The sequence below is a fragment of the Strongylocentrotus purpuratus genome, unplaced genomic scaffold (genome assembly GCF_000002235.5).
Source record: "Strongylocentrotus purpuratus isolate Spur 01 unplaced genomic scaffold, Spur_5.0 spur5_scaffold_20, whole genome shotgun sequence".
NCBI lineage: Eukaryota > Metazoa > Echinodermata > Echinoidea > Camarodonta > Strongylocentrotidae > Strongylocentrotus > Strongylocentrotus purpuratus.
This window is the reverse complement of record NW_022145606.1, coordinates 22,810,095-22,826,956: the sequence shown is the minus strand read 5'-3', so window position 1 is coordinate 22,826,956 and position 16,862 is coordinate 22,810,095. Positions and strand designations below refer to the sequence as shown.

Below are 16,862 nucleotides of genomic sequence, written 5' to 3'. Positions count from 1 at the left end.
TCTCTCTCTCTCTCTCGCAGTCTCTCTCTCTCTCTCTCTCTCGTAGTCTCTCTCTCTCTCTCTCTCGCAGTCTCTCTCTCTCTCTCTCTCTCTCTCTCTCTCTCTCGCAGTCTCTCTGTCTCTCTCTGTCTCTCTCTCTCTCTCTCTCTCTCTCTCTCAGTCTTAATGTTCTATTTTGTTTAGAGGGAGGGGGGGGGGGGGTCGACTATACGTATACTATTATATAATCCACTGCCAAATAAGGTTACAAAATAATTCACTTCCTGCGAAATTCTTGTTTTAATTGTTTGATTAGACTGTTGTTTCTTTTTTTGGGTGTTGCTATTTTGTATGTTTTTACGGTAATGTGTTACATGAATACTTGCTAACGCCCATTACAATTTCGGATATAGACCATGTGAGACACGCGTTTCATGTAATAATAATAATAATAGTAGTAGATTGATTAGTGGTGCCATTACTAATATTAGAAGAAGTAGTAGTAGTAATGATAGTAATGATAATAATAATAATAATGATAATAACAATAAGGATAAAAATGAATATAAAATAAGGAGGAAGAAGAAAAAGGAGGAGGAGGAGGAGGAGGAGGAGGAGGAGGAGGAGGAAAAACGCTTTGGTTTTAATAAAGTTAACATTCATATTGCTGGACATTTTCTTTATAATTGCGAACACCCCCCCCCCCCAAAAAAAAAAAAAAAAAAAAAAAAAAACGACGATTAAAAAAGGAGATAAAGCAAATCTATTATCGAAATCGGGGCTAGTTTTTATAAAAACAAGACTGTCGACTTTCAATCTTCAAAAATGTGGACCGATCATTAGTCTTTCCGAGTCCGTAAAATAAACACACTTCAAAAATTATAACTTGCGAACGTTACAAGTTTTTGCGATAGGATAACAATTGTAATCACGTGTGAAAAGGGGAATATAGATATTGAAATTCATTTACTAAAGTAAATAGTCTGCTGACGCAGAAAAAGTCCAGAGTCTTAAGAATGAGAAAACTTAAACGGAATTACTGCGGAGCGGAGCCATGGACACAATACAACAAATTTTAAATAAATTGAAACGGACCATGCCATATACAACAGAGTATATTGAAGTATTAACACATTGGTCGCCCCAAAACTTTATTATATTTACAATTAGCTCAGCCTTTATTCTTTCTCCAGGTAAAATCAACTAACCCCCAAAACATGAAAACATACAAAAAAGTACAAAGACTTTCGAAGATAAAATACAACGTAACATTAATTGAATCTACACAAAATAAGAAGAAGAAAATGAACCACCAATAAAAGCCTAGGCACCGCTTGACAGGTTACAATACAATTCAGAATTAAAATTAGAATGCACATATTTTTAAACATATTATTTTCTTTTGCGATCGTGGTCACGAATAATAGTTATGAAAAACAAACACTAATGTTATTTTTTGGAGCCACCTGGTACAGAAAATCGATATGTTCGAAGTTATGAAGCATTAATTGAAAGTATTGACCTAGATCTTTTTAGACAATATCCGGAAAACCCGCATCCCCTGTAAAATTGTAAATTAAACTTTGTTACGTATAATTTATGATGTAAATTAAAGTTTCCACAAGGATTATGTACACAACCCGCACATAACAGCCAGGTCAGTAGCGTATAGTAGGCCTATATTCGGTTCGAAAAATGTGGAAGGGCTTGGAATGTTAACATGTATAACGCAGTGATAGGTTATTGTGCACAATTATTGTTTATATTTCAAGTATGAAGAAGGCTTAGAGGGGCTAAATTTTCATCCCCGAAAAAACGATAGATTTAATTCCCTTTGATGGTAGAGTATTAGCCTCCATTTTTTTGTGTTTCTATCGCAAAGTTATTGTTTTCCTTTCTCAATATTTCAACAGATTTACCAAGGTAGGTAACACACTTATTATAACACATTATTATGTCGTATCTCCCTTATGGTAAGCATTTTTCAGACAAAATAGTAAAATAAGGAAAAAATAACCATCAAACTAACAACCAAGAAAATACCAAATGTAAAGCCTTTATGAAAATACTATACACGAATTGTAAAACAGAGGTAAGACATATTACTACTAAGCTTATTATTATAACCAGTTCCTATTTCTGCTTGTTACAATAATTTCAGGAGCAGCTAATGTTTAAATTCAAAGCTTTCCCTTCAATCGTGAAATAATTCGACCGTTCAGCTGTGGCACACCCCCGCTGAATAGTAGCTTTCATCTGCCCAGCATCAAAAGTTCTCGTTATCTGCACACAATCATGAAAACAATATAAAAGTCGAGATTAAATTAATAAAACCAGATTTATAATGCATTTGAATAAAGACAAACACAATGCAGTTACAAATATTTTATTTTGTTTAGTAAGTAATAATGAAAATGGTAGCTCTGACATAACTTTCTGTCTGGTTACTCTATTTTTCCAAGAGAAAGAAAAAACTTCACTGAGACTTCCCTAGCGTTTCATTAAGACCTCACTTCCTAAACCATTTGATTGGGCGGCTATATAAAGCATATGATTTTAAAAAGAACTTGGTACCTTTCTCAGTAAATAATTATTGAAATAAAAATACTACTTCTTCTACTACTACGACCAATCATAATAATATTAATAATATTGGTGGTGATGATACTTATAATGATGATGATAATATTAATAATAATAATAATAATATTAAAAAGAAGAGGAATGGTTATTATAATAATAATAAAAATGATAATAATAAAGATAGATAAATAATAATACACACTGTAATAGTAATAATGATGATGATGATAATGATGATGATGATGATGATAACGATGTCAATAATATTGATAAATAATGATAATAATAGGGCCTAATAACAATGACAAAACATGTTAACTTACTCTACATCCATTAGCAAAATATACAAGGTTCTTGAAGTAGTCTGCTGAGTCATATTTATCTGAGCAGGCCTCCTTCAACCCAGTCATTATTTCAAATGTAATTGGATGAGTACACTGGTAGCAGTTTTCAGCTTTTCCAAATGTTGCGGCTTGAAAAAAAAATAGTGTAAACAAAGAGATAATTCTAAAGTTAGAGAGAGAGAGATAGGTCCATATTACATTCATCTGTTAAAAAGTCTATCCATAGCATATGCAATTCACAATAGAGTAACAAAATACCTGATCTTATGATAATATAGTTATTTACTACTTTGTTTCATAATTCAAGGAAGAAAACAAAAATTACATTTAATGGATTAATGGAACATCTATAGAACTCGGTATAATGTATTAAATATGCCTCGCTTTGTTTAGTATGTTTTTTTTTAAATTCTTAAGACAATTTCATCCATTAGCAATGCATCGCGCAACCTCTGAAGATAAGAGTCATCATAAATTACGACATATTGGTTCTAAAAGAAAGGATAGTAGGCATATACTTGTGATATTTTATTTTCTTGGTAATTTCAGAATAATGTTTATTCCATTATTAATATTGATTTTCCTTGAAGTAATCTCAATTTGTGTACAGCGCTTTGAAACTTTCGTGTCACAAGCGCTATATTAATTTTTCGTATTAATATTATTATTATTATTGACTGATTGGTTTTAGTCGTCAAATATAAATTACAAAATTCACAATCACGAAATATACTGTACAAGAGAGATGATACTTTGACTGGATTACCAATCGAAACTAATACTTATCTTCTTTTTCTTTTAGCCTTTACATGCGATGATATAATAAATGAAACTGTCTAGACTGATTCGGAATCAACGATCACGTGTACAAAAGAATAGTTCTAAATTCTGGGGTGCTGGAATACACTGTTATCCAATAAGTTGGAATAATGATTTGTTTACCTCTTTTTCTAGAAGTGATTGTGAGAATATGATTTCTTCTTGAATGATGGATAGAGTTTTTTTTAAAATCTTTTCAGAACGTTATCAACGATTTATAGAGATTGATCAATAAAGTACCGAGAAGGTAGAAACTTCGACCAATAATAAACCATAATGATTGTCACATTCATTCATATTCCACCTTTATGGGCAACACAAAACCTATTTCTTTCTTCTTCTTCTTTTACGCCGCGGTTTTGCTTCGTCATATCTGAACAATCCTTAATTAATGCTTACCAAATGCAATAATTGCCGCACAAATGTAGCTCATCATCCCGGTCAGTGGTGTGAAATTCATCTTGGAAATTACCGTTCATCCAGATTATCCTAAGAGCTAAAAATAAATGAATTGAAACACAAATTAGGTATAATAATTATTATGGTGAAAATTGATGTCTGGCGAAAAAAGTTAATTTCTAAAAATGTCTCGCTTTGCTTTGAGTCCTGGTTGAATAAGGTTCATCATGGTCTCATTTGAAAATCAAATTATTCTACATAATTACTCAATATCTTTGTAGAGAGAGAGAGAAAAAGGAAGACGAAAGAAAGTTAGAAACAGAGCCCCGCCAAACCAATGGCAATGTGAATCAAAGACGATTAATATTAAGGACACACTGTCCTACTTGTAGCTACTTGCTCCCTCGCTATATAGAAAACTTCCCCAATCGGTGCCTGTTGGTCCCCCATGATCCTCTTTTTCTTATGTTAACTGAGAGCTGAGTTAATGAGATAGCCACCTGTCACAGTGACCTCGCTGGCTCGCTGTGTGGTCTAATCCCTTCTGACTGAAGTAGTAAAGCCTCCCTTTAAAGGAAAATCCCACACTTGAAATGTTTTAAGGGACAACTACTCTATAAGCAAAACAAATCAGATAATTTGAATGATGAAAGTTTGAGTGAAATCGGACAGAAAATTAAAAGTTTTAAAGCTATAATCACTGTACGCATATAGGCACTGTTCAAATCGGTAATGTTAGTGTGACGAAGTGCCGAACAGCTTTCCCGTTTACATGAGTTACAACACACAAAATAAATAAAAGTTTTTTTTTCTCAAAATTTGTGACTGAGGAGGGTCTCTCCTTTTAAGAAGACCTGTGATAATATGCTATCCACAAAATATTTGAGTAGTGCCCCAAGGGAGAAGCCACTATGGAGGAAAAGAGATATAAAATAAATTTGTTTACACTTTTTGTACACCTTCCAACCCCACGCCACTTCGTAACCTGCCAGTGTCACAAATAAGGCATCATAATATGCTCATCTGATCGTAGCTTATTGCTTAAAACCCCTGAGCTTCCGGGGCTCCGCCCCATGGACCCCACGCCAATTCGTGACCTGTCAGTGTCACAAATAAGGTATCAAAATATGCTCATCTGACCGTAATTTATTGCCCAAAACCAAAACTGAAATGTCCATAGCTTACTTTAGCTATAAATCATAGCTAAAATTAGATATGGACATTTTAGTTTTCACTTCATTTCCCGCCTTCATTGTCATCAATTATAATATTAATAACACTGAGTAAATTTATATTGTACCGATGTGAGAAAGAAATATACATGATACAGAAATTAATATAATGGACGTAAAAAACATTGAATTAAAAATGTCTTGTAAAAAATAAAAATAATGCTAATCGTTCTTCTATTACTTGTGATACTCTATATAATACCCCCGAGATCCCCGTTCGCCTTGTAATAGACACACACAATATAGCGAGAATTATGATATGATAGTAAAAAAATGTTGGCGTGTATGCTTTAATAATCATATATCCGTGTTTACCGATAGGCTATTATTATCCATGATTTCATCTGTATCTTGGTCAACATAATAAAGAGCTGAATTCCAAAAAGGAGCTATTCCGATTTTCGACAGAAATAATGTTCAAAAAGATAAATATGGGGATCTCAGGCATGGGAATCAAATTAAATTCCCTCTTTGAAAGGTAAAAAGACAATTGGTTACCAATTTATGTTCCATTCCAAAAGGCACTACATTCTCTATGGCGATTACAAATTTGCTCAAATATAACATCTTTCCGCAGGCAATGTATTATTTTTTTGATAGATATACCTGCCTACTGATGATCAATGTAAAATTGTCATAAATGTAAAATTGCTTGTATTTAGCTTTCCAAAAAAAAAAAAAAAAAAAAAAAAAAAAAATCATTTTTTTGTTAGCGACTTTTGGAATAAAACAAACAAAAGCGTTTCTTTAGGGATCATTCTTCCTTTTATTACTCAATCATGTTTTGTTCCACAAAGATGAAAAAACACATGCTGTGCTATCAAATTGTCTGTATTTCGATTTCAATTTTAATTTGTTGAACGTACAAAACGGACGGTCAACGGAATTTTATTTGCAAAGGCGCTACATCTACAGATGATAAAATCAGTAAAAAATTCTTTACAAATATTACTCCATCGCTAAAAATAGAGGTAAACAAACATTACGAATATCATCTAATGGAGGCGTGGCCTAGCCTGTAAGCGAGCCAATCACAATCATTTCGTTAATGGTGGCACAGCTAGATAGAGTGGCAAAGAGGGACGTGCCCCCCGGATCGACGGGTAGAAAAAAAAAATGAAATTAAAGGTAAAAGCGAGAAAAGAGAGAAATGGAAAGGAAGAAGGAGAGGGGGGAGACAAGAAAATGATAGACGCATGGATCACCTCCTGTTCGGATGCCTTATTTTCCGAGGTAGATCGGTGCCCCAGGCATCCCCTTTTGTTCCACTGCCCTCTTCATGAATTGACCACGTACGCTTTGTCACGTACTGTAATCATATAAACTTCACCGCTCCTTCTTGCCAACCAATCATGACGAAGAGATCTATTCTGAATTTGCATAAATCATATTGCGTGCAGTCTATTAATATATATATATATATATATATATATATGTAACATCTCAATAGAGCGCGTTCAGTCGTTTGGAAGGAAATAAGCTCCAGTCTGTCCTCTTCTCCATTGCAAACTGACATCTGCAGGTAAGGAATTCTAGATTTTTGTTTAAACTCTAATTTATTTGGAAAATGTATTCAAATTGTTTTACTTTCCATTAGTTGTACAATTGTGGTTAATGATAATAATGATAATGGGTTCTTGTACACCGCTCATGTCCGTCACTCCTGCCGCCCCGCAACAGAGATATCAGTAGCTGTAGGCCCGCACAGTTAATGATAAAAGAAAGTAGAACGAGCTTGAAACCCGAAAAGCGAGGCGTGTGTTTCGAGCGCTACATTATACATAGAATCACGTTACTGTAAGATTAATGCCTATGTTTCTTGATATAACGATTATATAACAGAGAAACCCAGTATAATGGAGAGAAAACGTGAAGGAAAGTTAGACATCAGAGGAAAAAGTTCATTTGAATATGTTAATAGTAGATTGCGTATACATTATTGTTTCGAACCTAGGTGTCTGGTTAGGTAAACAGATGGCTTCGACAGGGAAATGGTGTTCATCTTTTTTTTTAAATGCGGAATTATAATTCAAAATGTAATGCCAAAACTGTGTCACCGATTGAATTTTGAAAATTAGTGCCCAAAGCTCCCATTTTGTTTTTGTTTTAGGGGCCCGCCAGTGTTTTCATGCATTTCAGAACAAAAACAATTGGCTGAACATTTCCGTTTGGTGCAGATAACCCACAATGAACGATACAACGAATTATGATATAGGTTAAAGGGGCATGTTCCCCGTATTCCAGAGGGCGTTCAAAATACGTACCCGCTGGCGGACGGTGCTAGCTGCCTATTGACACCAACAGAATACGGCTCTTACGCAGATGGCATGTTCCGAATGCCCGCACAATGCCGATTATCGCATACATGTACCGAAGTAATACCAATCGCAGTTCGGCTCTAAGATTCGGCTGCTGTTTCCGCCCACTTTCGTGACGTCACAATCGGCAGCGATCAGCTGGTTTGGCGAAGGCAGGCCAGGACGCGCGTACTTTGATTGACAGCTGTATGCAAATAAGAAGTCGATCTTTGGAACCAAGATGGCGATGACTAGAGCAGCGATAACTACACTGGCGGGAACGTGCCCCTTTAAGGCCCACATAAGACTAAAGGCTAGGGACCATATAAGTTACTCCATTAGGGCCTCAATAATCTGCAACTCTAGCCTGTCGAGAGGAATGTAAAGTAGCCACACGAAGAAACAAAAGTGTTTTGAATTGATGCAAAACTCATATCATTGCGAAGGGGAAGCCTTGCTGATCAAATACGACAACTCTTTTCTTCAAAATATGTTTGGGGCCCGCAGTAATCAACTCTCAAAAATGTTAGTTTTGAGATCCAGATTTTCTGCCTTAATCAGCGGTCCTTTATAGAGTGTCAATATTTGTGACGTCACATACGGGACACGGCTGGCTAGCTGCAGACTGCTACACGGCACTGAGCTGTTTGTCCAGTGTGTGACCTCACTATTCAGAGCTCGCTACGCTCGTGTGTTTGGCTTACGTTCGGGGGCGCTTGGGGGTCTAAGAAGGGTTTTGAAAAATTGCATTTTACGCCTTTCCATGATATCTATATGATTTCTCAGCTTTTCAAGAGAAAATCTTTCCATCCATATGTAATTTGTTCTAATTATCAGTTGTTAGTGAATTTTCTTTGTGTAGCTCCTTTAAAGATACTATGTCCCTTTTGCAGCCGACACCAAAGTATGCAGAACCAGGAAGCTAAAATGAATGGAGATTCCGTCCAAGAGGCCCATTTGAAGTCATCCCTGACACCGCGCGTCTTTTGTTTCTTCTACCGTAATCCCCTTAATTCCCCTCCGAAACCGTACAGCTCCCTAGGAGCACTAAGTCCTCCCTTTCCACACACAGCCCAACTCAGCGAGCACGGCGACTTTTGCTTTGCTGGCCCGTACTTGGGGTGAATAGTGGTGATAACTTGACAACTTTATCAATCAATAAATGCGCAAAAATATAACACAATTTCATTTAGTTCTTTAGGAAGATAAACCTTTGGACTACTTTCCTAGCTTTGCACAAATTTCGGAAAATGTCAATAATTAGATGGGAATCATGATGATGAAAACCTTTCATTCGCTCTAACTCACGATTTCCTTGGTCGATTTCGCTGGTTGAAATGGCTCTGTCTTCAATAGAGCTATCTGAGAACGGAAAAGCATTTTATAACTAATAGAAAGTTGCATTAGTCATATGTTGTGAATTTTGTGTTTTATATGTTATAGCTAAATACATCTTCACTGAACATAACCTAATTTTTCGGTGCCACGCATGGCTTCAAAGTTCGATGCTTGCATATTTTTCCGAGGGAAAAATATGCAAGATTAGCTTGGCTTAACAAAAATAAATGTAACCCTCTCCAGCAATCATTTCCATCAACAGCTGTCCATATAAATGCACAGTCCCCCTCTGGAATTCAAAATATTACAAAATGTTACGCAACGCCATCTGCTTCCCTAAGCTCTCTATTCACTATTTTGCAAATACGATGGGACAGAAAGTTCATCAGCCCAGTATCGCTTTAAATTACTGTCATTGCTTTATATTATGAGTAATTCAATGTCTTTGTTATGTTATGTGAATCAAGATACTACTATGGGTTCTATTCATGTCATAATCGACACGATAATCGGCCCGTAAATCATATAAACAAATTAATTTAGTTATTTTTAATGGCAATTACCTGGCTTTTTATCTAAATCTTCATAAAACCAAAGTCGTATTGACATTGGCCAATATAATACAAATAATTAGGAAGAGCTACCTTCATAGCGATAGCCTACCCACAATTCTGCATATGTCAGCACATTGACATAACTTTCTGTTACAGGAATAGACATGACGGTGTTACCGATTTTAAAGTGTTGATTGAAGGACTGTCCATGTACACAACTCTCATAAAATCATGTATCATTTCCTTTTTGTTATCTTTATTTACCTTCATATTTTATTACGTGTGCATGATAAACCATGTATCACATAGACTTTAGACAGTTTCACTGAGTAAATAAATTCAACCATTTTAACCCTAAAAAGGCCGGGCTATTTGAGGTCTTAGTACGGCCGGGGATGGGGGGGGGGGGCATTATGCCCCCCTTAAGATCTCGGCCGTGAAACTGCCGATCTCCGCAAAAAATGTGCACGCATGTCAAGTGAAGTGTATAGAATAAAATGATAATTTCACTTTTTTTTTAAATTCACTCATTTGCATATTTATGGTAATTTATGGAAATAAGGTCATAAATCACATTTTTACCCATAAATCATATATTATTCATATTTAAGCATTATTTTTCACCACAAATATTCATTAGACCATTTGGAATAATAATACAACTGTAGGTCCGATTTTAATTTTTTTAAAGATGCGCAAGACTCGAAAGAAAAAAGTCAGCGAGCGGCGGGGCGCCATCCATATGCGTTCCCGAACAATCAGAAGAATCGTGGGGGGGGGGGGAAACATAATGCCCCCGGCCTTATTAGGGTTAAAGGATCTTTTTATATTTGTATTTGAAATCCAACTTTATGGTTGCAATTAATAAAAAGGAGATAGATAAATATAAAGTGAAATAGAAATAACTTTGATGAGTACTTTTTATGATTGCAAAAGAAAATAAGAATTTAAATAATTATTTGCACACCACGCTTTGTCAAAGATATTTTAGAATGTGATCGATTCCGGGAGGCAAATATGGCGTACACAAAACACTTCTTTACTATATTAAGGCCTGTGTAATGCTATTTGAATATTTAAATATGTTAAACCAAAGGGGATGGAATCTATATGTCCTACCTAAAGCCTGTTTCTAATAAATTACACTTTTGAGTTATAAGAGGAAAAAGTGTAAAAAAATCCTCACAAATGGAAAGATGAGTTTAACCGTGGCGATAATAAATATAGGCCTATGGATTCTTTATTTCCAAAGTACATTGTAATTTTCAATCAACTGTTGATATAACAATGTAATAATCTGAATTTATATAGAGCTCAATACGAAATACCGTCTGTTAGCGCTTTACAAACATTATTAACCCAGTCCCGGTTTCAGATTCATTCATTCATTCTTGGGGATTATAAGGGAGTTTACGGATAGCACATGGTACAGATGACCCCAAATATCCACAGATCTTTTACACATGGAGAAGTTCCACTTTGAGCATCTTAGAATAATAACTGCCAAAGTCCTAGATGTGCGGCTTCATGAATACCTTTTGTTTGCCCTCTTGAAAAGAATACTTCCACCTGCGTATCTTAGAATGTACCGTTGGTGAAATAATGAACAATGTTACATAACTTTCATGAGCGCATATCCAGTATTCATCTCTGGTGGGTTTTACCTTTTTGGTACAAATGACCTTTATCTGCCCATGCGCAGATTGTATCTGTAAACTCCCTTATTCCTACCATATGGTCACTGTGATGGCATATGCCAATTACTAACACAGGGCTTTCGTCCGGGTCATCCTACCAGGTCTCCATTTCTCTCCTGGGTATGGAGTGGTAAATGTAGATTAATACCTTGCCTAATGACAGTAAAAACATGAGGTGTTTTTAGTTTTAAGCCTTTACATGAAAGACGCCTTGTTGACATTGAAATTAGTTACAAATAACCTAAATATGTACATTTTGTCATAATAATGCAGAAACAATTACACTTATTTTGTTAAATCCTTATTCAAATGCAATTTGGTCAGAATCTGAGCCACTGAGCTACTTTTCTGTAATGATATAAAGATAAAGCTCAGAAATCAAAAGAAATTGTTCGTTTTTCATTGACGTAATGATGGTGCTCTCAATTGTATTATGATGTTGGTAAGATCATGTTCTTTTTTCAGCTAAGTGCACTACCTGTTTACCATTGTTTGGCAATATTGAATCAGCTATAAATGGTTTAATATAAAATAGAAACATATCTTGCTGAAATGAATCTAAGGGGAAAACAATTCAGCAAGTTCGAGATAAGGTGTTTTTATTTTATCATTTTTGTGTGTGTTTATGTTTATCCCTCATTTAAAAAATTACCATGGAAGCCATTGTAAAACTGTAGTACCTTTGGTACTGATATTGTTTAATTTTTTCTTCATTTTGTCTAAGCATCTCGTGTCATATAAAGTCATAACAATATGAATAGAACACAGAATATGACTGATTTATTTTTCTATACATATTTAAGCTTTCCTTTTGCTTAACTTTTTTGAGGGGGGGGGGGGGGAGATGTCAATATAAAGTTCTGCATGACGTCAATCACATCATAAAGATATGGTGTGTATCATTATGTTTGATATTGTGTAATAAAAGAACCATGTACTAGAAGAGTAAACTAAATGAAAAATATATAGATCTTAGAAATGATCCTTAAAAACTAACCATTTGCACTTGTTGTCTTTTCAGAAATCTCTATTGGTTTTGCTGAGACAAGGTAAAAACGTTTCAGAATGGATAAGATTTCGTTGATCTTTTTACTGGCAGCAGTCTTTTCTTTCGGTAAGATACTTCCACTCCTTGAAATAATTTTAACAGTTTTGGGTGCAATTCTCAAGTCACATTTGTTACTCTCCACAAGGCGCGGATACAAGGGGGGGGGGGCCCCTGGTCAAAAAAGGAAACAAAAATTAATTGTGACTAGAAATTTTCCTCTCTTTTTTTTGCTCAAGGGGGGGGGGGGGGGGGGGGGGGGGCTGGGTGGGATGTGGGGTGTTGAGCGAAATAGCGACCGGCACAATTTTCAAATTTCCGGGGGCAAAAAAGAAGAAAAAATAGTACTCACTACCCCCCCCCCCCCCCAATCCAAATGAGCGAAATATCGGCCGGCACGATTTTCAAATTTCAACACACTAAATTTCAAACTGATTTCAAAGGTGGGCCTCCCCCCCCCCCTCCCCCTAATAAATCCCGGATCCGCGCCTGCTCTCCACCAAGGTGTCAATGGGTAACTTGTAATTGCTTTTCTTGGTAAACAAAATTAGTATTATAATGATTTCTATTGATATCATTATCATTATTACTATTGTTATTATTACTCCCAGCTCATGTCGGCGAAGCTGCGACATCATGCTACCATTGTGTGTACACCACTGGCGGTGGAATTGTGAATGACGCGAGGTGCGTGGACCCATTTGACAGAAGCTCAGGAGTAACCAACGTCACCACTTGCGAAAATGGTTGTGTTGTAAGTCCAGTTTTTCTTTCTGCCCTCTATCTTTTTTAAGGCCCGCTTAAATTTCTTTTCATTTGTTATCTAACAATTTTTTTAATGAATTAATTAAGTTTTAAGCCTCTCTAGTGCCTGTTCAAATGCCATTTTATTTAACAAAAATGTGTGTTGAAATTTACCCAATAGCTCTTCTATGTAAATAAAAACAAAACATGGAACCTAGGCTCTCTTTATTTGTGAATATCTAGGGATCAAGTATGTTTGGCCTTATCCATTTATGATAAAGCTGATTCACTGTCATAAGTATGATTACACTATGAAATGATTTTTTAGGGGGAAGGAATTGGATACGGTTGATTATAATGCTTATGTAGGCAATATAATGCAAGGTTTGTTTTTAAAGGTTCAAAATTAGAAAGAGTTCTTAACCTTCTGTAACCTGGCTAAATTCTTTGACTATATTCCTCCAAAGTGCGTTAATTTCAGCCTCAGTTGAAGAAGAAGTGAACAGAAAGCCGTTTATGCCAAAAATTTGCAACTCCACTGCTATGCTACAGTCAAAGACGTACGAGAGGCTCGCGCTTCCCCCCGGGATTTTTAGAGTGTCAATTTTCGAGCAATCATCACATTATTTGGGCAACGACATATTAGGGTGCCTAAAATATCAGTTTAATTAAAGCACATTATTTGGGCAACGACATATTAGGGTGCCTAAAATATCAGTTTAATTAAAGCACATTATTTGGGCAACGACATATTAGGGTGCCTAAAATATTAGTTTAATTAAAGCACATTATTTGGGCAACGACATATTAGGGTGCCTAAAATATCAGTTTAATTAAAGCACACTATTTGGGCAACGACATATTAGGGTGCCTAAAATATCAGTTTAAATGAAGATGCCCGAGTATACTATTTGTATACCCAAGCTTGTGAATTTTTATGATGAAATAACATTTCAAAATTATCAAAGTGTCCATTTTTGCTCGCTGGCGTCACTTGCTCACGAATTTATATAAAAAGAAAGAACTTTGGCAAGCAATATCAGAAAATCCCCATATTCGGCCGGAGTATATTTTTATCTTTACTTCGATGAAGCGTCTCATGATTTATTTTTCTTCTCTCGCTCGCTTTGGGCGGAGTACAATGACATACAAATCATAATCCAAACGCAAGTTCTAAATGCAATATCAACATAACAAAAGTTGAAATGAATATGACTTTGAACAATTTGTGATGAGAATAGAGTTATTTTTTGTTATGCATTTGTATCTAATCCCCTCTCCTCTCTCTCTCTCTCTTCCTCTCTCTCTCTCTCTCCTCCTCTCTCTCTCTCTTTGTTTTACACAATTACTTTGAGAATCCATCCAAGGATCAGAATTTGTCCTGCCACACGGTATGAAAGTGTGCAATCCAAAGGCTGATAATTAGAATGAATACTACCTTTTTTTTATTGGTCGTTGTTTGTTTGGTTTCGGTTTTTCTTGTGAGTGCCTTCTTACTTCTGTATCTAACTTTTTTTTAATTTGTTTTAATCGTTTTCTGTAATGACTCTTTTTGGTTTGTTTTCTCTTTTCTTATTAATTTTCTTGTGGGTGCTTTCTTATTACTCTATCTGACCTTTTTTTTTAAAACAGAAAACATCGTTACTCATCGATGGTGTCAGCGAGACCTGGGCCCGTGATTGCAATACTCTATCATCATCTGAGTGTGTTAACACATGTAGGAGTCAAGCCGGTACGACGGCCTGCGTACACTGCTGTACCGGCGATTTTTGTAATGGCGTCGGGGCTATCTACTCCGTCAGTCTCCTAGCTACGATGTGCGGTAGCTTCCTTGCTGTCTTTGTTAGCCATTTCTGGTAGATAAGCAGTTGATCTTGAATCGAAGGGGGGGGGGGGAATTAATGTCTTGCTGTACACACGCGGGAAATTTAGAAATGATAATAATAAATATAAAAGACATATATTATTATTTTTTGGGGTCCCGAAATTTAAAAAATTGACCGATCGGCATGACATTCCGTTCTGAGGGTGGGGGGGGGGGGGGGGGTGTAAGGTCTTTTTTTAGGTCATCCATTAAGATTTTTTTTTTAATTATTAAATTTTTATTAAATATACAAACAAAATCAACACTCAAAAGGGGGGGGGGGGTTCCCGAAAAACATACGCATTAAAAAAACTCGCGCCTGAACAGAAGGATAACTTGGACCTCACACTACCTTCTTTTATTACAAACCAATTCTAGAAAAAACGCTTTTATTAGAATACGGGCGCCATAATATTATAGGGTTAACATTACAACATTACAAGTTACTTTTAATTTTGTGATTACCTGTTATTTCATTTATTCGTCCAGAATGCAGCAGCTATTGTCTTCTTTGAGTGGTCTTGGCTCTACCAGATTTTGTTTGTTTGTGTGGATAAGAACAGACACGGCCCTTTTGAGGGCAGTATATAGACCTACTCGTTATTAAAATAGTCACCCTCTATGTAGAAGAGATAAAATAACAAATAGATAGATAACATTAGTAAATACTAACATAACATTTCCCCTTAAATTATTTGTTGGACCTTTTGTTTTGTCTCGTTGCCAACCCCCACTCGCGTTTTATTTGCTTTTATAATGAAATCCCAGCTTTTCACTCTTTACCTACTGACCAAAAATTGTATACGAAGGAGAGTTAGTTCAACTAGCAATCAAATAATGTAAAACGTCTTTAATTCCTATGAGATTTGAAGCGTTAAAGGGAAATACATCTTTACTAGCAAATTACTGTAAAATAAAGGAGGCAGATAAAAAAAAAGACTGGTTAGAGTTTGATGGGAATCGGACAAAAAAAAAAAAATTACGACATTTTGAAAGCTGTGATCATTGTAAAAATTCGAGCTTCAAATTGGCTGTATGGTTAATGTCACTGTGATGTAGTACCGGAAAACGTTCCCATTTATTCCCTTTAAAAAAGTATGATGGGGGATGAGCTTTTCTCTACAGAGGACCTACAATATTATACTAACCATAATACTTATGTTATTGTTAGTCTATACAATTAATGTAAACAGGTCGTGTATTGCGCCAATGATTGGAATGATCGTGCATAATCATGTCTACTTAATATCTCAATATGCAACTTTTCTAAAAGTTTAAATATTATGCTTATAATAGGTTAGATGGAGAGCATCATCATGTAATACTCATTAAGATAAATTTGTATAATCAAGAGAGAAACAAAAAGTATAATAAAATTATTATCGCTATGATGTTACTATTCAAAAAATTGTTTTCATGTAGTGTATGTATTGGTGCTTGTACTTCGTGGTTTGTAATGAAACATCCACTACAGTGGGTTCACAATTCACAGCGCCATCCAGCGACCACCAGTGTTTAGTTGTTTTCACGTGATTCGTTATGGGAAAAAGTCGACATAGTTGACGGTTGCAGTCTGAGCATGATGAGCAGATAAAGGTCATTGCAGAACAAATTTTGAAATACACGGAGACGAAATCCTGGGTACGTGCTCATGAAATTAGTTATGTCATCATTATTCATTCATGCACAAGCAGTGAACTCCATGATACACAGGTGGAAGTAATTTCTGGTGTGTTTGTTTATTTAGCTTACAATGAGTAAAACTTTGCGCTTTTTCCAAAAATATCGATCTTAATATGACCCTTCTCACATCACTTTGGTAATTCTGGCCACTTTTTTTTCTCAACTAACCATTATGGTCACTTTTGGATAGTGGTAAGTTTCCCGGGCGGTATTGTAGGCAAAGAAGATTTGATGGGCTTATTTTATGTAAAAATGTGCCCCGATGCTAGAAAAGGGGGTCAAAT

The 16,862-nt window shown here is 35.7% G+C and overlaps 1 protein-coding gene across 1 annotated transcript; it reads left to right on the top strand.

Moving 5' to 3' along the window:
* Nucleotides 1–6,816: 6,816 nt before the first annotated feature.
* Nucleotides 6,817–15,009, top strand: LOC115927096. Its single transcript, XM_030992568.1, has 4 exons — nucleotides 6,817–6,878; nucleotides 12,264–12,356; nucleotides 12,899–13,041; nucleotides 14,664–15,009. Exons 2-4 carry the CDS (start codon nucleotides 12,308–12,310, stop codon nucleotides 14,889–14,891), a joined length of 420 nt encoding a protein of 139 aa, XP_030848428.1. The 5' UTR covers nucleotides 6,817–6,878; nucleotides 12,264–12,307; the 3' UTR covers nucleotides 14,892–15,009.
* The last annotated feature ends 1,853 nt before the right edge of the window (nucleotides 15,010–16,862 follow it).

What these genes read in the sequence shown, in the direction of transcription:
- LOC115927096 (XM_030992568.1), top strand. Translation starts at nt 12,308, where the DNA reads ATGGATAAGATTTCGTTGATCTTTTTACTGGCAGCAGTCTTTTCTTTC. An exon ending in GGCAGCAGTCTTTTCTTTCG is followed by an intron (nt 12,357 to 12,898) that starts GTAAGATACTTC and finishes TATTACTCCCAG; the next exon opens with CTCATGTCGGCGAAGCTGCG. An exon ending in CTTGCGAAAATGGTTGTGTT is followed by an intron (nt 13,042 to 14,663) that starts GTAAGTCCAGTT and finishes TTTTTAAAACAG; the next exon opens with AAAACATCGTTACTCATCGA.